The sequence below is a fragment of the Jaculus jaculus genome, chromosome 5, assembly GCF_020740685.1.
Source record: "Jaculus jaculus isolate mJacJac1 chromosome 5, mJacJac1.mat.Y.cur, whole genome shotgun sequence".
NCBI classification, from domain to species: domain Eukaryota; kingdom Metazoa; phylum Chordata; class Mammalia; order Rodentia; family Dipodidae; genus Jaculus; species Jaculus jaculus.
This window is the reverse complement of record NC_059106.1, coordinates 24,012,799-24,034,449: the sequence shown is the minus strand read 5'-3', so window position 1 is coordinate 24,034,449 and position 21,651 is coordinate 24,012,799. Positions and strand designations below refer to the sequence as shown.

Genomic DNA, 21,651 nt, shown 5'->3' with positions numbered 1-21,651 from the left:
TGTGTCCCCCTCACTGCCACAGACACGCCAGTCCCTTCTCTGGTTTCCCCCGAGTTCCCCTGCTACTTTCATGCCACACACTCATGACATGCACTTTTATTTATTTATTTATTTTTAGTGTTTCGAGGTAGGGTCTCACTCTAGCCCAGGCTGACCTGGAATTCGCTATGTAGTCTCAGGGTGGCCTTGAACTCATGGTGATCCTCCTACCTCTGCCTCCCAAGTGCTGGAATTAAAGGCATGCACCACTGTGGTGGTTTGATTCAGGTGTCCCCCATAAACTTAGGTGTTCTGAATGCTAAGTTCCCAGCTGATGGATATTTGGGAATTAATGCCTCCTGGAGGGAGTGTATTGTTGGGGGCGGGCTTATGGGCTTTATAGCCAGTTTCCCCATGCCAGTGTTTGGCACACACTCCTGTTGCTGTAGTCCACCTTATGTTGGCCAGGGAGTGATGTCCACCCTCTGCTCATGCCATCGTTTTTCCCTGCCATTGTGAGCTTCCCCTTGAGCCAGTAAGCCAAAATAAATCTCTTTTTCCCAGAAGCTGCTCTTGGTTGGGTGGTTTCTACCAGCAATGCGAACTGGACTGCAACAGTAAAGTGGTACCAAGGAGTGGGATTGCTGCTAGACACCTGACTATGTGGCTTCGGCCTTTTGGAGCTGATTTTCAAGAGGAATGTGGGAGGATTTGAAACCTTGGCCTAAGAGATGCCTTGCAGTGCTGTAAGTACAGCTTGATGGTTTATCCTGGTCAGAGCTGAAAGACCTGAAGGCAGTAACAACTATGGACTGTGAGTAGCCTAGCTGGAGGGGCGGAATTGGAATGCCAGAGACTTGTTGCTGGTTAGAATTATCAGACTTGAAGATTTGTCACTGGCTAGAGTTGCTGGACTTGAAGCTACAGAGTTTGATATTTGCCCTGGTTGTTTAAATCTTGTATTGGTTGAATGTTTCTTTGCTATGCCCAATGCCATCTATTGGAGTGTGAATATTTATTCTGTGCCATTATGGGTTTTTTGAGGTTATATTTTGGAATTATGGCTCAGTTAAAAGATCTTGAACTATGGGGATGTATGAACATCATTGGGATTGATTAAAAACTATGGGGACTTTTTTTAAAAAAATATTTTATTTATTTATTTGAGAGCGACAGAGACAGAGAGAAAGATAGATAGAGGGAGAGAGAGAGAATGGGTGCGCCAGGGCTTCCAGCCTCTGCAAACGAACTCCAGACGCGTGCGCCCCCTTGTGCATTTGGCTAACGTGGGACCTGGGGAACCGAGCCTCGAACCGGGGTCCTTAGGCTTCACAGGCGAGCGCTTAACCGCTAAGCCATCTCTCCAGCCCTGTCGTTACCTTCTTGTTGCGGGCACAAAGCCTCTGACCAGAGCAGCTGATGGGAGGATAGGGTGAATTTTGGTTTACAGTGTTGAGCGGAAGCCCCGTGATGGCAGGGCAGAGATGGCAGACGTGAGGATGGACGTCACCTCCTTCTGATAGTAGCAGGAAAGTGAGTCAAACTCTAGCCGCTCCCCCAAGATCATCATCAGCTGGGGACCAAGCATTTCAATCTACATATGTTTACAGGTGGGGGGGGGGCACCTAATCCAAGTGACCACAGATGTCCAGAGGGTTGTCTCCTAGGTGGTCATCTATTCCGTCAAGGTGACGATACTAACCATCTATGGGGACTTTTAAAGTCAGACTGAATGCATTGTATTTTACATCATGTATGGATATCAGTTTATGGGGGCCAGGGGTGGAATGTGGTGGTTTGATTCAGGTGTCCCCCATAAACTTAGGTGGTCTGAATGCTAGGTTCCCAGCTGATGGATATTTGGGAATTAATGCCTCCTGGAGGGAGTGTATTGCTGGGGGCGGGCTTATGGGCTTTATAGCCAGTTTCCCCATGCCAGTGTTTGGCACACCCTTCTGTTGCTGTGGTCCACCTTATGTTGGCCAGGGAGTGATGTCCACCCTCTGCTCATGCCATTGTTTTTCCCTGCCATCCTGGAGCTTCCCCTTGAGCCAGTAAGCCAAAATAAATCTCTTTTTTCCCAGAAGCTGCTCTTGGTTGGGTGATTTCTACCAGCAATGCGAACTGGACTGCAACAACCACCATATAACATATAAACATATTTAAATCTAGATTCGGCGTGAGAAAACATGTTCTGTCTTTCTGAGTCTAACCGGCTCTTAGTCTTCATTGGCTTTTAGTCTTCTACCACCCAGTACCTGAACCTCACCCTGCAGAATTTGCTAGACTAGGTTGGGATGGATAAGCTCTCCCTGATGCTATCAGCAGAGGTGCATTCATACTTCCAGGAGTGCTTCTGACCCCATGTCTGTAAAGATTACATAGAAACAGAAAAAAAGTAAGCATTCCAGCACTAGGCCTGGTGTGTCAAGGAGCCCTGGACTATTTGTCCCTTCACTACAGCAATGCCATTGCTGAGAATCTGTCTGAAGGGAACGATCGAAGTGCAAAAAAGCTGCCTGTGAAGTCCACAGTGTCACCTCAGAAAAGAACAGAGACAACCGAAATACCCACCACGGGGCTGAGGGAGGAAAGGGTGGGCAACTCTGAGATGTACCATGAATGTGGCTGAACAGATGTCCTTGTGGGGAGAAACTCTCATGAGACTTTTAGGCCTCCCCCAACTAGGGTCTACAGGCAGTTAGTGGCTGCTGAGGGTGGGCATCTTCAGTGGTGTAGTGACTGGTAAATTGTCCATGTTCAACCATGTCCAACCGCCTACCATGTGGCACACACCTTCAACCCCAGCACTTGGGATGCAGAGGTAGGAGGAGCACTGAGAGTTTGAGGCCAGCCTGAGACTGTACACTGAATTCCAGGTCAGCCTGGGTCATACAGTGAGACCCTACCTCAAAAAAAAAAAAAAAAAAAAAAAGGCAAAAGGTTTATACAATCTGAAGAGAAACCTAAATCAGAGTAGGTATGAGCCCTAGGAGTGTAATGTTTGCTGCTATCTGGCTAAATGTACATGCTATGCTCATCAAACTGCCCAGTAAGCACTTCTCTTAATGTTCATACCCATATGTTAATGCTACTCTCACTTTTAGTTAGAGAACCTTGTCTTTTCAGATGGCAGTGACCTTGGGATGACTCAGAAGGCATCATGGTGCCGGGAAGAAGTGACAGAGGAGTGCTCAACACTGCAGTATCTCTATCACACCTTCCAAGGCTCAGGGTCCATTGTGGAATGGGTGGTAGAAAGAACATAAGAGCCAAAGGAAGGGTAGGACTCCTTACAATGTGCTTCTCTAGACACAAAATGGCCTGGATATCCATGACCTCATAGTGCCTGACACTACCTACACAAGACCATAATAGGAGGAAAAGATGATGACATCAAAATAAAAGAGAGACTGATTGAGAGGGGGAGGGGATATGATAGACAGTGGAGTTTCAAAAGGGAACGTGGGGGAGGGGAAGGCATTACCATGGGATATTGTTTATAATCGTGGAAGTTTTTAATAAAAAAATAATAAATAGATTTTAAAAAAAAGAAGAAAGAAAGAAAAAAAGATGCTTATGTTTATGGTATCTTGAAATATTCCAACCTACGGGTTTTCATCACATGTGAGACAGTGGATTATACAACATGTTGCTATGTTACACATTGTGAAAGGATGATCCAGGATGGCCTGGGGGGTTGTTTCTCTGGTGTAAGGGGAATGACACAGAGTCTTATCAGGAGGAAAAGCAGCCAGGAAGGCTCCTTGTCTGGACTATGGCCCTAAGAGCAGGGAGGGGGCAGAGTTGCCCAGAGAATGGCAACAAACCAGTACTGACCGCTCGATGTCTGCAAGAACAGAGAAGACATCTCAAGCAAATGCTGTCGCTGAGTGAAACTTAAAGTTAACTAAAGTTGGCAGGGCTCCCAGAGAGGGTCAGAGCAGACACACATGTCCTCCGGAAGAACCAAACTGCAACACAGGTGGATGGTGTCCAAAAATGTCTTCTCACACTATGGTGCAAAGTACAGAGATGCTAAAATGAGAAAATCAGTGAGACTGTGCATGCGTGCCAGGGAGACGGGGAAATCAAAGGGTGTGCAGACAGCGGCATCTCTCCTCAGAATGGACCAACTAGAAGGAAAAACACAGGAAATGCACACACAAGTTTTCCATGGGTGGCAAGACCAGAGAATTCCATTTCTTTCTCCAAGCACTCTCCACTTTCCAGATTTTTCTAGAATGTGTATTCTTGACCATAAAAAACCAAGAGAGGGGCCAAAGAGATGGCCAAGTGGTTAAGGCACTTGCCTGCAAAGCTTAACGACCCCCCTGGTTTGATTCCCCAGGACTCATGTAAAGCCTGTTGCACAAAGTGGCACATCATCTCAAGTTTGTTTGCAGTGGCTAGAGGCCCTGGTGTGCTCATATTCTCTCTCTCCTTGCAAATAAATTTTTTAACAGGAGCCCAAAAATAAGAGAAATAGGGGCTGGTGAGATAGCTTAGTCAGTAAAATGCTTGCCTTGCAAGCATGAGATCCTGAGTCTGGATCCCCATGTAAAATGCCAGGCATGGTGGCATACTCCTGTAAGCCTAGCCCTGGAGAGATGGAGTTGGGAGGATCTCTGGGGCTCATTGGCTAGCCAGTATAGCCCAGTTGGTAAGTTCCATGCCAGTGAGAGACCCCATCTCAAAGGTGGTGGATGATGTTTCTGAAGATGGTACCCAAGGCTGTCTGCCCTCGGGCCCCCACTCACATATGCACACATGTGCACCTACATGCTCACGGACATGCATATACAGACGTATACATTTAGAAAAGAAAAGGGCCACACCATTAATCCCAGCAGTCAGGAGGGAGAGGTGGGTGGATCACCATGAGTTTGAGGCCACCCTGAGAATAGTGAATTTCAGGTCAGCCTGTACTAGAACGAGACCTTACCTCAAAAAAAAAAAAAAAATAATAATTCAATCAGGGTATTATAACTGGGGAGAGGGATATGTTTAGGTGGGGCCAGAGAGGGCATCCTGGATGAGGTGACACCAGAACTGAGAAGAGGCCAGCAAAGAAGCCATAGAAAGAGTTCACTGTGGCATCCAAGTCCAGGACAGCACTGGGCCACAGGGAAGATGCTTGACACATGCTTGTTAATACACAATCTCAGGAATGAATGAAACATGAGCCTAAGTCTCAAAGATCATGACAGAGTCTGACTCTTCTGGAATGGCATCCTGGGCCTATACCTGGGGACAGGGCCAGGATGCCAGCTGGGTCCTACTGAAAGCCCATAGCCTGGGTTTAGCAGAGAAGTGTGTTCATAGTATTGGACTTCACTTTCCCCTCTATAAAATGAAGTTTATGCTTACTATATGTTTTAGTTTCTTTCTAGTTGCTATGACCAAAATACATGACAAGAAAATCAAGGTGGGCAGATGTCTCATCAGTAAAAGGCCCTTGCTTGAAAAGTCTGGCAGTATGGGTTCAATTCGCCAGTACTCACACAGTCAGATGCACAAAATGGTGTATGCATATGGAGTTCGTTTGTGGTGGCATTAGGTCCTAGTGCACCCATTTTCATTATCATTATCATTATTATTTATTGACTTATTTATTTTTGTTTTTTTTTTTTGAGGTAGGGTCTCACTCTGGCCCAGACTGACCTGGAATTCACTCTGTAGTCTCAGGGAGGCCTCACACTCACAGCGATCCTTCTACCTCTGCCACCTGAGTGCTAGGATTAAAAGCGTGAGCCACCATGCTTGGCCCCATTCTCATTATTGTGCTTGCTCTCACTCTCACTCTCTCTCATTGCAAACAATAATTTTTTAAAGCAACTTGCCAAACATGGTGGCACATGCCTTTAATTCCAGGACTGGGAAGACAGAAGTAGGAGGATCACCATAAGTTTGGGTCCTTTGGCTTTGCAATCAAGCACCTTAACTGCTAAGCCATCTCCAGCCCCGAAAGTGCTTTTAACAACTGAGCAATATCCCCAGGTGCTGTACTTACCTTCACATTGCTGGGACAAAGCACCTGACCATAAGCAGCTGATGGGAGAAAAGTTTTTATTTTACCTTACAGTCTTCAGAGGAAGCTTCATGATGGTAGGGGAAGGCATGGCATGAGCAGAGAGGTTGGGCATCACTTCTGCCACAGTAGGTGGAAAACAGTAAGAGGTGAGTGAGACAAGCTCTGGCAAAAGGAAAGTGGATATAACACACCTAAGCCTGCCCCCAACAACACACTCCCAAACTGCCATCAGCTGGGGACCAAGCATTCAAAACACATGAGCTTATGGGAGCCATCTAACTCAAACCACCACACCAGCCTTCTCCCCTTATCTTCCCTTCCCTCTCTTTCCTATTTCTTTTTTCAAGGTCTCACTCTAGCCCAGGATGACCTGGAACTCACTCTGTAGCCCAGGCTGGCCTCAAACTCATGGTCATCTTCCCACATCAGCCTCCCGAGTTCTAGGATTAAAGGTGTGAGCCACCATGCAGAGCTTCCATAGTTTTTAAGTCCTGTCAAGATGACAATTTTTTTTGGGGGGGGGTTTCAAGGCAGTGTCTCACTCTAATCCGGCCTGACCTGGAATTCACTATGTAGTCTCAGGGTGTCAGGTTTTCAGGATGGAATACAGCCATGTTCTTTTCCAGCATATCACATGAACTGCCTCTATCCCACTTCCTGGTAAAGTCCTTGTTCCCCTCTGAAACCTCATGAACTGGGCTCCCACTATTTGAGTTTCTCTCAGATTCTTGTCTTCCAAACTCTCACTAGAATAGCTCATTACCTTCAGCTTACAGTAGTCAAGGACTTTTCTAGCCCAAAGTTCCAAACTCTTGTGCATTTCTCCTACAAGCCAGTTCCAAAGGCTTATGGTCAGGTTTATCAGAGCAACAGCATCACTTCTTGGTACCAATTTTCCGTATTAGTTACTTATTGCTGTGACTAAATCCCTGACTCCAAGCAACTTAAGGAAGAAAGGTTTATTTGAGCTTACAGTTTTGGTGGGATACAGTCCATCATAGCAGGTCAGGCATGTTGGGCCCTAAAAGGCCCAGGCATGAGGCCTAGTGGAACTTCCCTTCCCCCTCCCTCCCCTTCTCCTTCTCCTCACTGTTGGGCCTTGTGTAATTAACAAAATTACACAATTTATTCACCAGCGGCTAGAGACAATAAAACTTCATCAGGTTGAGATATCACAGGCTGGAAACTCAGGAATTAAGTTCCTCAGATGACCCACTGCCACCTCCCCTGCCCTCCATGTGACCAATGACGGGTAAGATCCCCAGAGGGGGACAACCCAAGACAGGCCATGGAGTGGCTTCTCAGTGAGCTAAACACCTGGTACTCAATGACGGGTAAGATCCCCAGAGGGGGACAACCTAAGACAGGGGCCACGGTAACTAATGCTCTTATAAAAACAAAAGGGGGAGATGTTGGGCCCTAAAAGGCCCAGGCATGAGGCCTAGTGGAACTTCCTGAGCCTAGCTAAAGTTTGGCGACCTGTCTCTGGCCAGCTAGGACTCAGCAAGATGCCTAATGGCTTCTGGCCTGCTACCTCTGCGTGGCAATTGTAATTACCATTTCAACAGTTAAAGTTTACTATTGGCACTTACCTCTGTCCCCATCCTAAAATCCCCGCCTTCATCCCCAACATGATATAGGCAACTGCTTAGAGTAATAAAGCGAGTTGTTTCTGTGAGTTCCTGCATTGAAAAGACTCCCGACTCAGTGTGGTTTTTCTCCGGTGGCCAGGAGAGGTTTCTGAGTCGTCCAACGCTCATCATCCCCTAAACCCCTAGGGAGGAACCAGCAGGCCTGGTCCTTCCCTCGGCACTACCTGACCAGGAAGGAGCCCAGCACAGGCATGGCTGCAGAAACTGGAAGCTGTGCCAGCCATTCTGTTTAGTTAGGAAACAGAGTGATGAATGCTGCTGCTTAGTTTGCTTTCTCCTCTTCATTTGTTCTGTGACCCCAGCCCACGGAATGCTGCTGCTCACAATTAGTATAGATCTTTCTATCTCAAGTAACCTAATCTAGAGAATCCCTCACAGATACTCACAAAGACTTGTTTCCATGGTGATTTTAAATTCTGTCAGGTTGACAACCAGAGCTTAACCACCATACTATCTCAGCCTGTTTTGAAACAGTGTGCTCAATTGCAGGCATGAGACTGTGTTTCCAGAGGTCCTCATGAGCCTGTCAACATTTCCCTGAAAACCTGAGATAGATCAGCTTTAGAACACAACTTGGCTGTACTCTGCTGCTCAGTCCAGGGCAATAACACTACCTCAGTTCTGATCTGCCTGCCAGCCCACTTTCCAGCTACATTTGGATACCCCACGCAGGCTTGTGCCAGAAACGGTGGATATGGGGATGAGAGATGATAAATTCATAGTGACCAGTCAGTAAATCAAGATAATACCCAAGAGTAGATGCCCCTGAACAGTGGGCTCTTTCCTTGGGGGAAAGGACATTTAATTTGCTGCAGAGACAGTAGGTGACAATAATCACTATTGAGACCAGAAATTGGTATCTTCTAGGTTTTCATACCCTATTTCCTTTTGTACTCACATGTAGGGAGCTATCACAGATGGGGCTGGAGTCTCATTAGGTTGCCAAGGTCATGAAACATCAGTTCCCACCACAACCTGGGCCTCTGCAATGAAAATGTGTGTGTGGGGGGGAGGTTGAACTGTTAAAGACAGGGGGGAATGTGTTCTAGAGACAGGCACCAAGGGGTGTTAATGAGTACAGAAGGGCCCAGGGGTGGGGACTCTGCCTTCCTTATGAAAAAGCTGACATGAGCAAATCTACACATGAGCCCAGAACAAATTCAGTCAGGGTCACTTGTCTATTGAGACAAGGGTCCTTGAGGAGATTCTAATGCAATCCCAGGTCTAGGAATATGTCCAGCTGTCACCAAGAGCTACCTGGGGACTCAGCAATGTCACTATGGTCTGTACAAAGAGATAAGAGGTGCGGTGGTTTGAATAAGATGTCCCCCATAAACTCATGGGCTTTGCTTGGTCCCCAGCTGACAATTTGGGAGGTGAAGCCTTGCTGGAGATGTGTTGTTGGGGGCAGACTTATGGGACACCTTGCCAGAGTTTGGCTCACTCTCCTGCTCTTGGCAAGGAGTCAATATTCAGCCTTTGCTCTACCATCTTCCCCCCTCCTGCCTGCCATCATGAAGTGTTCCATGGAGACTGTAAGCCACAATAAAAAACTTCCCTCCATCAGCTGTTTTAGGTTGGGTGTTTTATTCCAGCAATGAGAAAGTAACTACTACATCAGGTCCAGCTCTCTCTCCTGGAGGAGACATACTCCTCTGGTACATGTTCCCAGGATCAGTGGATGAGGCAAGCTGGGCTTTGCATATGGAAGAGCGCAGCAATGACCCTGGATGATGTGGTTTGGCCCACTGTAATCCCATGAGCCCTCATAATGAAGAAGGTTCAGGACCAATGCAATAGGGCTCACAGAGTGATAGTGTGTGGCGACTCCACAAACCAGGGAACATGGGGCTGAGAATGAACCTGGGGGGCGGGGCATCAGACAGGGAATCAGGGATTTCACTCCTCCAGCTTCATGAGACTGAAGCATACTCATACAGAACTCAGGAGCAGAGAAACAACCAGTGCACCGCGATCTAGATGTCAGCACAGAGCAGCAGCTGGACCCAGACTCCTGGGAACTGGGGGTCAGTCAGCTAGTGCTGTTTGAACTGCTAAGTGTGTGGCTGTGTGTTACAGAGTAATGAGACAACAGTGATTCACATATGACCTATCCAGATAATGATTCCTTGGTTGGGACATGGATGGCACAGAGCTCAGGACATGGCAGGGGAGGACAGTCATGAGTAGAGTCAAATTCGTTCACCTGATCCAGGCATGGTGGTGCATGCCTTTAATCCCAGCACTCAGGAGGCAGAGGTAGGAGTATTGCCATGAGTTCGAGGCCACCCTGAGACTACATAGTGAATTCCATGTCATCCTGGGCTGGAGTGAAACCCTACCTCAAAAACAAACAAAAAAATTCATTCACCCTACTAACGTGTGTGTGTGTGGGGGGTGGGTACATGTGCATGTGAGTGGAGGCCAGTGGACAATCTTGGGTGTTGTTCCTCAGGTATACTATCTACCCTTTTATTTTTTGAGGCAGGGTCATTCATTGGCCTTCGACCTGCCAAGAAGGCAAGACTGGCTGGCCAGCAGCACTATGGATCCTACTGTTCTCCCTTCCCCAGAGCTCAGATTGTAAGTGTTCACTACTTCACCTGGCATCAACTAATATTTGTTATATTTGATTAAGTACCAGTAACATGTCTGGAACTCAAATTTCACAAAGGGACAGATGGCCAAACAGACTCCACCCAGTGATATAAGCTCTGTGACAGGAACAGAGTTCCTGGTGCCCCAGGTGGAGGTGTTCCAGGACTTGAAGGCTCATTTTGGGTCTTGGTGTTCCAGGAAGGAGAGAGCAGTTATGTGAAGCAGGACACCTTTACAAACAACAGCACAACCATGGGAGGGAGACCATGCTTTGCATATTCATGGGTCTGACACCTCAAGACTGGCTTAGCGGGTGATCAGATCACAAGAAAGAGTGTGGACTAGCAGGTGGCCAGGTGAGTCCAGGAGAGCTTCAAAGGTCAGAGAGACGGTTAAGACTGAGGCTGCTACAACTAGGGGAGAAGTTGGGGCAGGGTACCTCTCAGGATTTCCACCCCCTTGAGACCACACCAGTCCCTGCCCATTGGGCCCATACTCCCCAAAGCCATGCACCTTGCCTTAAGAAAGGCAAGCATTGTTGTTGGCCTGGAGCATTTCCCCTCCCCCCTTAAATCGACAAGCTGACACTTGGCATTGTGTCAACCCAGAGGGCTGTGTGTCACTCAGCACCTGGTAAATTGCAAACATGTCATGTCAGCTTTAAAGGCAAATAAAGACAAGGTCAAATCCCTGAAAGACGAGTCAGGCCACATCAGGAAAAATGGCAAAGAAGGTGAGTTGGAGGTACAGAACAGGGGATCAAAATTGCCAGCTGGAAGATGGACAACAGCATCTCATGCAGAAGGCTAGAGGTGGGAAAGCCGACCTCAAGCACCTCTCTTTGCCACAAGCTGGCAGCAGAAGTCACCTGGCCACAGAGACTAGAGATTCCTAACTGTTTCAACAAGGTCTGGAGGACCTGGGCTTGCCCACTGTCTCCCTGGGAGCTGGCAGTAGGCCCCTCCTTCCCAGACTCTATTTCCCCCAGTGTCTCACAGTCTCAAAGTGCAAGGGTCTGTGTATTGGCTCGTAGAACCCTCAAAACAATCTTATGTGCTTTTATTAGCCTATTTCACAGATGGAGAGAAAGCTGGTTGGATGGGGCAGGGTCAATTTTTCTAAAGTTTGTTTTAGCTAATACATTTTTCTTGAAAGACTACCAAAAAGGCCAGTATGCAGAACAGATAGATTGCAGTGTCTTCTCAGAAGCAAGGGCTCCCTAAACTTTCTGATCATCCCCGGAGGCTCTTCAAAACAAAGGGCCTTGAAGATATGTGTGTCTGTTCAGGGCTGAACCTGGGCACTGACTGAGCTTACTGGGTTGGAAATCATTTCCCCAGGGCCACCAGATGTGACATCTTTGAGGGCTTGACTGGTCTCCTCACACAATGCAGTGGCACCCTCTTGCTACTCACTGTTTGGAAAAAGGTGATGCCTGGGGCTGGGCAGAAGCACCCCACTTTCCTCTATGAGGACTGAAAGCAGGGATAGTAAGGGTTCAGGGGTGTGCCAGCTTCAGAGCCCAGGTCTTCTCAGGTCAGCCTCCTACACTCATTTCAAGGAAACCGAGTAGGTAAGGACTGGAGCAGAAAGGAAGACAAGGAACCAGGGCTCTAGTGAGCAGAGGGACAGTAGAGAGGGGAGGTATCCTCCTGGTCTGCCCTGCTTGCCAGAGAGAAAATGGGAGCTTCAAACCTGACCCCTGCAGCTCTGCTGGCCCTTAGTGACCAACTCCTAACAGAGCAGGAAACAGGCAGAAGTAGAAAGGTGAATTTGCATAGGTTTGTTATGTGGTCGGTGGCAGACCGTGGCCTAGATAATCCAAACTTCTTGACCTTTGGTCCAATGCCCTTTTCCTAACACTGGTTAAGAATCAGACCCAGGACTGCAGAGGTGGCTCAGCAGTTAAAGGTACTTGCTTGCAAAGCCTGATGGCCTGGGTTTGATACCCCAGTACCCATGTAAAGCCAGTTATACATATGTGGTGCACATCTGGAGTTCGTTTGCAGTGGCAGGAGGCCCTGGCGCTCACTCTGTGTATGTCTTTGTCTCCCTCTCTCTCAAAACAATATATATATCATATAGATGGATGGATGTGTGTGTGTGTGTATTAGAGACTTAAAAGTTCTTGAGTCTAGATTCTGGTGCTTGCCGGACTTGGAGCAAAAAATTCCTCTCCAGGTCCTCAGGCCTTGCGGGGTCTAACACCGCCCCCGCCAGCACCTCCCCTCCACCTCCTGGGTGAAAGGGACAAGCAGCAGAGCACCGCTGCCGCCGAGGCAGCCTGAGAACTGCCGCTCTGCCAGGTGGAGTCGACCCAACCCCTGGACGGAAGGACCGCACAGGCCATCTCCAGCCCGGGATGAAACCCACTGCCTCCGTGGCGCGCCGGCCCACCCGGGTCTTCCCACGAGTACGTCAGTCCTGGGTAATCATACAGTCATTGTGCACACTCCCACACTTGCACGCTCACCAGGCACCCGCCTACGCTTGCGCGCACACCCAGACTCCGGCACAGACGGTTTTCCCCAGGGCCACACCATCCGCCCAGCCTGGAGCCCGCGCATGCTCAGCCCCGCCCTGTCCTCACTTGGCCCCGCCCCAGCCTCTTAGTCCCGCCCCGGAGCCTGCCAGGAGGATGTGAGCTCAGTTCCGCCTCCAACTTCCGGCCGTCTCCAGGAAGCGTCTGCGCGAGGGCGCACCCTGCTCGCAGCTAACGGAACGAGCTGCGGAATCCCCAGCTCTGCAGGTGTCTCCCGACCCGGTTCGCAGCCAGCGCCGGCCCACTGGCTGTGGAATGAAGGCAGGCAGCGAAGGCGTCCACTCAGGCGACTGCAGGGTGGAGGCAGCACCCCCTTCCTAGACGCGGTGCCCCGCGGCCCCACGTACGCGCACGCAGTGCCCTTGCACGGGCTTCCGGCCGGGTCACGTGGCCGTGCGCGCACATGTTCCGGCCTGTGCGCCCAGCGGCCCGCTTCCTCCCTCCGCGCCCGGCGGGTCCATGTCCACCTAGAGCCCGCACTAGCTGCGCCGAGGCGGCGGCGGCGGGGAGCGGCGGACACGGAGGCGCCGAGTGGCGTGAGTAGCAGCTTCGAACAGTGGGACAGCGGGCTCGGCCATGAATCCCAGAGGCCTGTTCCAGGACTTCAACCCGAGTAAGTTCCTCATCTATGCCTGCCTGCTGCTCTTCTCGGTGTTACTGCCCCTGCGCCTGGACCGCATCATCCAGTGGAGCTACTGGGCAGTCTTCGCCCCCATATGGCTGTGGAAACTCCTGGTCATCGTGGGCGCCTCGGTAGGTGCCGTCGTTTGGGCCCGCAACCCTCGCTACCGCACGGAGGGCGATGCCTGCGTGGAGTTCAAAGCCATGCTGATCGCCGTGGGCATCCACCTTCTGTTGCTCATGTTCGAGATCCTGGTGTGCGACCAGGTCGAGAGGGGGACCCACTTCTGGCTCCTGGTCTTCATGCCGCTCTTCTTCGTGTCCCCGGTGTCCGTGGCTGCTTGTGTCTGGGGTTTTCGACATGACCGGTCTTTGGAACTGGAGATCCTGTGCTCGGTCAACATCCTACAATTTATCTTCATCGCCCTGCAGCTGGACAGGATTATCCACTGGCCGTGGCTGGTGGTGTTCGTGCCCCTGTGGATCCTCATGTCGTTCCTTTGTCTGGTGGTTCTCTATTACATCGTGTGGTCTCTCCTCTTCCTGCGCTCTCTGGATGTGATTGCTGAGCAGCGGAGAACACATGTGACCATGGCCATCAGCTGGATAACCATTGTCGTGCCCCTGCTCACATTTGAGATCTTGCTCGTTCACCGATTGGATGACCACAACACGTTCTCTTACATTTCTATATTTGTCCCGCTTTGGCTCTCGTTACTAACTTTGATGGCCACAACATTTAGACGCAAAGGGGGCAATCATTGGTGGTTTGGAATTCGCCGAGATTTCTGTCAGTTTCTGCTTGAAGTTTTCCCATTTTTAAGAGAATATGGGAATATTTCTTATGATCTCCATCATGAAGATAGTGAAGATGCCGAAGACACATCAGTTCCAGAAGTGCCGAAAATTGCTCCAATGTTTGGAAAGAAGGCCAGAGTAGTTATAACGCAGAGCCCTGGGAAGTATGTTCCTCCACCTCCCAAGTTAAATATTGATATGCCAGACTAAACTCCTTCAGGCTGGACCTTTGAATGAAATAGAACCCATATACACGCATTAATTCCACCTTGCTTTTGCCTCCAAACCTGGAGCCAGAATGAGGCTCTAGACACCATTTCATGCCCTGTTAGAGATGTTGCCTCTCAGACTGGTCATGTCCACCTTAGAGGAGGCTGTTTTAATGTAGGGGGTGTAATGTGCATGGGTGAGAACCTCTTGCCAGCTTGGTGTTCTAGGAGCTAGCCAAAAGTAGTGGAATTGTTTTTAGGTATCACAGCTGTTTGTTTCTTAAGTGCTACGATGCCTACCACAAGTATTTAAAAAATATTTTTCTACACTGCTAGTCCAAAATTGTATTTCAAATTGTGCTGTTGTGATATAATGACAAATGTACAGAATTCTCTCCCACCACTGGTTTATAAACCTCATAGTTGTTATTTCTAGTGTTCCTACTGTGAAAATAATTTTTCTTTGGGCTTTGCAGATAACTGGTTTTTAACGTCCTACTAGATGAATTTTTCTAGTGGAGTGAATCTGCATATATAGTATTTATATGAATATTTTAACAGTGTTGTACAAAGTTGAATTGTAGTTCTTGGCAGTACAATGTATTATGTTAAAGTATTTTTTTTTAAAGTATCCATGTGACGATACATGCTTATTGCAGATGTCCTTGAAGACTGCATAAAATGTTAATATGTGCCCAGGGCTTATCTTGTCAAAGTTCTCGGCATAAATACAGGGAATGAAAATCTCATGTAGTCTAGGGCATACCAGCCGGAACGCGCCTAATCACGTCTGAAAATCCCATGTACCTGAGTAGTCAGATGGCAAGTGACATGAGGACACCCTTAGAGGAAGGAGCCATCAACCTTTGGGAACTGGTGACATGCTTCAGTGTGGTACAAGGCCTTAAAGTAACACTGTTTATGACCTTGATTTTCCACACAAATAGTACTATCTCTTGAGGAGAAACCAGCATAGGCAGCCAAGTGGCTTGTACATTTCTGAGGATTATAGAAGAGTAGCTTGCCATAAGGTAAAGTAATACTTGTCATTGAAAAGCCAGAGAAAGTGGCCTTAACCAAAAATGGCAACAGGATGAAATCTTACTTTCAGCCCACCCTTTTTGGTCTGTCAGTGACCAGAAAACAAGAGTTCAGGCTGAGAACAATGTTTCTTCCAATGTTGGTGGCACACTGGGGACTCAGTGGAAACCACAGCCTGTAAGAATAAAGTTCTGACTGGGAAGAAATAAATACTTGCCAAAAAAAAAAAAGTGCTGATATTACTGGGGAGAGAAATCCAAATTGGGCTCTATGTCTTTGAGTACATAACTACCCTGAAGAAAAAGATAAGAGAACTTTAGTCTAACTTGAAATATGTTGATGTAACATTGGTATACATACTAACAACAGAAGCCAACTCTGGGCACCTGAGCACCGGAAGCCAGTTGCTATATACCAGTTGGCAGAATGTGAGAAGCCATCTTGGCAGCATTTAGCGTAACACTCATAAACAAGAAAGGATGGTAGAGCAGAGGCTAGGTATCACTTCTTGCCGCAGCAGCTGGCAGAAGTAGCAAGAGAGTTAGCTGAGCTGTAGTAAGGCTCTACCTCCCAAACTACCACCAGCTGAGGATTGAGTATTCAAAACATGAATTTATGAGGGACATCTGATTAGACCACTGTAAGTGCCAATTTCAGCACTACAGAGGTCCAGGCAGGAGTTCACAGATAGACCTGGCTACTTGGGACTCAAACAGAAGAGTACTGGAGTCTCAGGGTTTCTCTAGCTGGAGAATAATGCTGGATACTTGGAAAGGTCAAGGACAGTTGAGTAAGGGATGCTGGGAAATATAAACATGAAGAGGAGACCTGTCAGGGCAGCAACCATGGCCCACCCCTCTCCAAGGCCCAGGCTTACAATAGGAAGCTCACAAAAGGCAGATGTCCATTCTGAGGCCCCAGGAAGTTATGCTGCTGGAAACCCGGTTAACAGTGTATATGCATCTCCCTCTGAAACTGTGTGAGGAGCCTGCAGCTGAATGGGCATGTACACATACATCAAACCAAAGAGCACCTAAGGATGACACCTGAGGTAGTCCTCTAGCCTCTACGTGTGCACACACACACAAAGCGTAATTGTACATATATGTGCACAGGCATATTCATGAACATAAATACACAAAAGACAGGCTCCAGAAGAAAGAACTGATTCCAACAAGCAAGGCCTTAAGGATGGCTCATGTATGAAGCAGCGAATGCGAGTGGGTGAGCCAGGTAGAAACAAGGTGTCCCACAGTATGGGAGATGGCCAAGCAGTTAAAGGTGTTTTGCTTGCAAAGCTTGCTGGCCCAGGGTTCATTTTTCCAGTAGTCACACAAAGTGGCACATGTTGAGTTTTCAGCAGCCTGACCACTCTATTAATAGTTTCAAATAAAAAAAAAAAATACAAATGTTAGAAAACAAGCCAGGTGTGGTGGTGGATGCCTCTAATCCCAGTACTCAAGAGATAGGATTGCTGTGAGTTCAAGGCCAGCCTGGAACTACAGAGTGAGTTCCAGGTCAGCCTGGGCAAGAGTAAGACCCTATCTTGAAAAAGCCAAAAATAGGGGCCTAAAGAACTGGGAACATTACAAAAAATCTGAGGAGAGCATTGCTGAAATGGCTCAGCAGTTAAAGGCACTTGCTTGCAAAGCCTGCCAGCCTAGGTTCAATTTTCCAGTGCTCACAAAGGCAAATGCACAAAGTGGTGCATACTTACAGATTTTGCTTACAGCAGCAAGAGGACTTAACACACCCATGCTCTCTCCCAAATACATACACACACACACACACACATACATGAAGAAATCTGGGCTGGAGAAATGGCTCAGCAGTTAAGGCACTTGCCTGCAAAGCTTAAGGACCCGGGCTCAATTCCCCAGTGCTCATGTCAAGCCAGATGCACAAAGTGGTGCATGTGTCTAAAGTTTGTTTGCAGTGGCTAGTGGTCCTGGCATGCCCATTTTCTCTCTCTTGCTTTCTCTGTTGGCAAATAAATATTTGAGAGAGAGAGAATGGGTGTGCCAGGGCATCCAGCCACTGCAAACGAACTCCAAGTGCATGCATCACCTTGTACATCTGGCTTATATGGGTTCTGGGGAGTTGAACCTGGGTCCTTTGGATTTGCAGTTAAGTGTCTTAACTGCTAAGCCATCTCTCCAGCCCCAAATACAGATTTTTATTTATTTATTTGAGAAAGAGGCAGGGAGCAAGACACAGAATGGTGACCAGGGCCTCCAGCCACTGCAAAGGAACCTCAGATGTATACACCACCTTGTGCACCTGGCTTACATGGGTACTGGGGAATTAAACCTGGGTCGTTTGGCTTTGCAGGTAAGTGCATTACCTGCTCAGTCATCTCTCCAACCCCAAAAATATTATTTGTTTAGGAAAGAAAGAGGCAGAGAGCAAAACAGAATGGGCACACCAGGGTCTCCAGTCACTGCAAATGAACTCCAGATGCATGCACCACCTTGTGCATCTGGCTTACGTGAGTACTGGGGAATCGAGCCTCAAACTGGTGTCCTTAGGCTTCACAGACAAGTGCTTAACCACTAATCAATCTCTCCAGCCTTAAATGTCTTTTTAGAAAAAAAGAAACCTGAGGAGAATGGCTGTTGTACAGGGACCCTCACTCAGTAATTAATCAGGGAAGGAAGCTTTTCTCTCTCCCTGCATTGGGCTTGTCCCCAATTCTGGTAGTTCCTGCCCTAGGGTAACCAGACACAGTTTCAGGTGTTCCTCGCAGAAAGGGAACACCAGCCAGAGGAGAAGTCATTCAGGATCTCTAGGGTGAAAGCTTGCTCAGAATCCCAAGACACCACCCCCATTCCTCCAGGGCTGGATCAGGGCACAGACTGAACAGCAGAGGCCTAGAGGTGATGAATGAAGGTCCCAGTAGGGCCAGCCATCCTCAGAGGCAGGACCCCACTTCTCTGCAAGCCCCGCCTCTGTAGTCGCGTGGCCTTTTCCTCTTGAGACTGGGTCTGTGTCCACATCCTCTTTTCTTTCTCCTCCAGAATCAAATGGGACCTCATCTGACTTACTCAATCTATGAAGACCCCATTTCCAATAAAGTCACAGACACAGGCACCAGTGGTAGGCACTGGGATGTGGCTGTTGGGGTTACAGTTCTTCCTCAACAAGAAGGCTCACAGAGCAGCTAAATCTCAGCCACAAGTCAGTCTGCCAACCAAACGGGAGATGTTCTCACTGCTAGAGCAGTCTCCTGCCTCCGGAGCCTCCAGGGAGCCTGCCTCCTGTCATGAAGGACAGAGGGAGGCAAGACTGCTCTCTAAGAGGCTGGGGAGATGGCTCAGTATAATGCTGGCTTTGTAAACGTGGAAAAGGCTAGGCATGGTGGCATGTACCTGTAATCACATCACAGGGGAAGCAGAAACAGATCCCTGGGGCTTTCTGGCCAGCTCAGTCTAGCCTACTTGAGTGAGAGACCCTGTGGACACTGCCCAAAGAACCCAAAGGTGTCCTCTGGCCTCTACACATACGCATGCACATGTGAAATCACACACAAAACAGCCAGCATCCTGCTACCAAGACACCCTCGGGGCAGCATCTACTCACTGGAGGCAGAGCTCGGAGGACACCCAGCAGGCTCAGGAGCACCACTGATCCCTTTCAGAGAGTCATTGGCACATTACCACTTAGCCACCAAAGCTTTGAATGCCATCCAACAGAAAGGTGAGGTCACACACAGCCCCAGTGTCACTCTGCACTGGGGACTTCGGGCACTTGTATTGGCAGATGGAGAACCCTCCCAGGTCTCTGTCCCTTTCTCACTAGCTTCGCCCCCTTGTGGTCAACTGGCAGATCCCAGAAAGTAGCCATGCTTTTGGGGACCAATAGAACTGGCTATCCTCATCATCCCCCAGCTTCTTGTTCGGAGCCTACAGAACATCTGCAGCTGATGGTTGAATTGGCTCTACCCTCAAATGCTAGCAGGTGACAGTACTACCTAGCCCTCTGGGGACAGGTAAAGCTATCTTGTCCTTGCTTCACAACTCTTATATTGCTGTCTGTGCCTGGCTCCTGTGGACCCATCAGGGGTTGGGCCATAGTTATTTGTGCCTGGTCCCCAGTGAAAACAATGGATAAGGAAGTGGGTTTGTCTATGCAGGTCCCCCAATCAGCCCCTGGGGTGCCCTAGGAGCTGAGGCTAAGCTGGAATGGAGAGAAGGGAGAAGCAGAACAAGGAAGGCTCTTGGCAGAGGGCCTGGGCTTTGCAGACTGTGGTGCAGCTGCTGGGAATGGCCATGGGAGGACAAAGAGTTCAGGTCATGGGACAGACGGGCAAAGGCCATCCCGTGAGGTCCTTGAAATCCTGTCCCGCTGTTGCCTGAGAGTTCTCGTTCGTTAGTTCTCCAGGCCATGAGCTGACTCCTCTTTCCTAGGGAAGGCCAGTCATTACTGGAGCCCAGCTGAGCAGCAACACTTAGGAAGGGCTTTAACAGACTGCAGAAACAGGACCTCTCAGAGCCTCAGCCTGTCTAGGTGTGTAGGCCCCACACTGATGGATAGCCTGAAATACTTCAATCTTACTTTCTTTTTAAAAATAATTTTAATTTATTTGTCCATGTGTGTCTGTAAGTATGGCTAAGCCAGGGTACCCAGCCACTACAAATGAACACCAGATAACTTATGCCACCTTTTGGGTTTGCCTTACATGGATGGCTTCAGATTTGAATACCAGGCTGGCTGCCTTTGCAAGCAAGCGTCTTTAAACATCATCTCAGAATCTCCCGACGTTTATTTCTCCCTCACCCCCTTTTCTTGGCATGTGTTGGAGGCTAGAGATTGCTGGGAGTCTTCTACAGTCATTTTACACCTTACTTTTAAAATTTTATTTATTTATTTGAAGCCAAACATGGTGGCAATGACTTTTATTTTATTTTATTTATTTGAGTGACAGGCAGAAAGAGAGAGAGAGAGAGAGCGCACGCGCGCACCAGGGCCTCCAGCCACTGCAAATGAACTCCAGGTGCAGGTGCCACCTTGTGCATCTGGCTTACATGGGTACTGGGGAATTGAGCCTTGAACTGGGGTCCTTAGGCTTCACAGGCAAACTCTTAACCTCTAAGCCATCTCTCCAGCCCTCTTTTAAAAACCTTTTTCTTAATTTTGTTTATTTTTATGCACACACCTTTAATCCCAGAACTTGAGAGGCAGAGGTAGGAGGATCACTGTGAGTTTGTGGCTATCCTGAGACTACGTAGTGAATTCCAGGTCAGCCAGGGCTAAAGTGAGACCCTACCTTGAAAAGCCAAAAAAACACTAAAAACATTTACTTGAGAGAGAGAGAGAGAATATGAATGGTGGGCCAGGGCCTCTAGCCACTGGAAATGAACTCCAGATGCAGGTGCCACCTTGTGCATCTGGCTCATGTAGGTACTGGGGAATTGAACCTGGGTCCGTAGGCTTTGCAGGCGAGTACCTTAACCACTAAGCCATCTCTCCAGCCCCATGCTCAGAATTTTATGTGGGTGCTGGGGATCCAAACTAAGGTCCTCTTTTTTTGTTTGTTTGTTTTTGAGGTAGGGTCTCACTTTAGCTCAGGCTGACCTGGAATTCACTATGTAGTCTCAAGGTAGCCTTGAACTCTCAGTGACCCTCCTACCTCTGCCTTCCAAGTGCTGAGATTAACAGTGTGTGCCACCAAGTCTAGCTGTCCACCTTTTTTTTTTTTTTTTTTGAGACACAGACTCTCACCAGCCTGGAGCTCACCATTAGGCTAGATTGGCTGACCAGTAAGACCCATGAAGTTTCTCCTGTTTCTCCCTCCTTAGAGCTTAAATAAGAACATACTAGTACACCTGGCTCTTTTTTTTTTTTTTTTTCACTGAGAGAGAGAGATAGTGGGCAAGCCAGAACCTCTAGCCACTGCAGACCAACTCCAGACACATACTCCACTTTGTGCATTTGGCTTTACATGGGTACTGGGGAATCCAACTCAGGCCATTAGGCTTTGAAAGTGCCTTAACCACTGAGCCATCTCTGTAGTCACACACTCTTCTTTCTTCTTCCTCCTCTTCTTCTTCCTCTTCCTCCTCTTCCTCTTCTTCTTTTTGAGATAGTCTCACTCTAGCCCAGGAGGACCTGGGATTCAAGGTCTCTCAGCCCCAACCAATCAAAAACATATAGTAGACAAATCAAACGCAAACCTTG

General features: G+C 48.4%; 1 protein-coding gene across 1 annotated transcript; it reads left to right on the top strand.

The window, feature by feature from the left end:
* Window positions 1–12,931: 12,931 nt before the first annotated feature.
* Window positions 12,932–15,716, top strand: Tmem185b (transmembrane protein 185B). The gene has a single exon (XM_004659740.2). It carries the CDS (start codon window positions 13,382–13,384, stop codon window positions 14,432–14,434), a length of 1,053 nt encoding a protein of 350 aa, XP_004659797.1. The 5' UTR covers window positions 12,932–13,381; the 3' UTR covers window positions 14,435–15,716.
* The last annotated feature ends 5,935 nt before the right edge of the window (window positions 15,717–21,651 follow it).

Bases quoted from the DNA above. Each gene is read 5' to 3' on its own strand.
- Tmem185b (XM_004659740.2), top strand. From the start codon at position 13,382: ATGAATCCCAGAGGCCTGTTCCAGGACTTCAACCCGAGTAAGTTCCTC.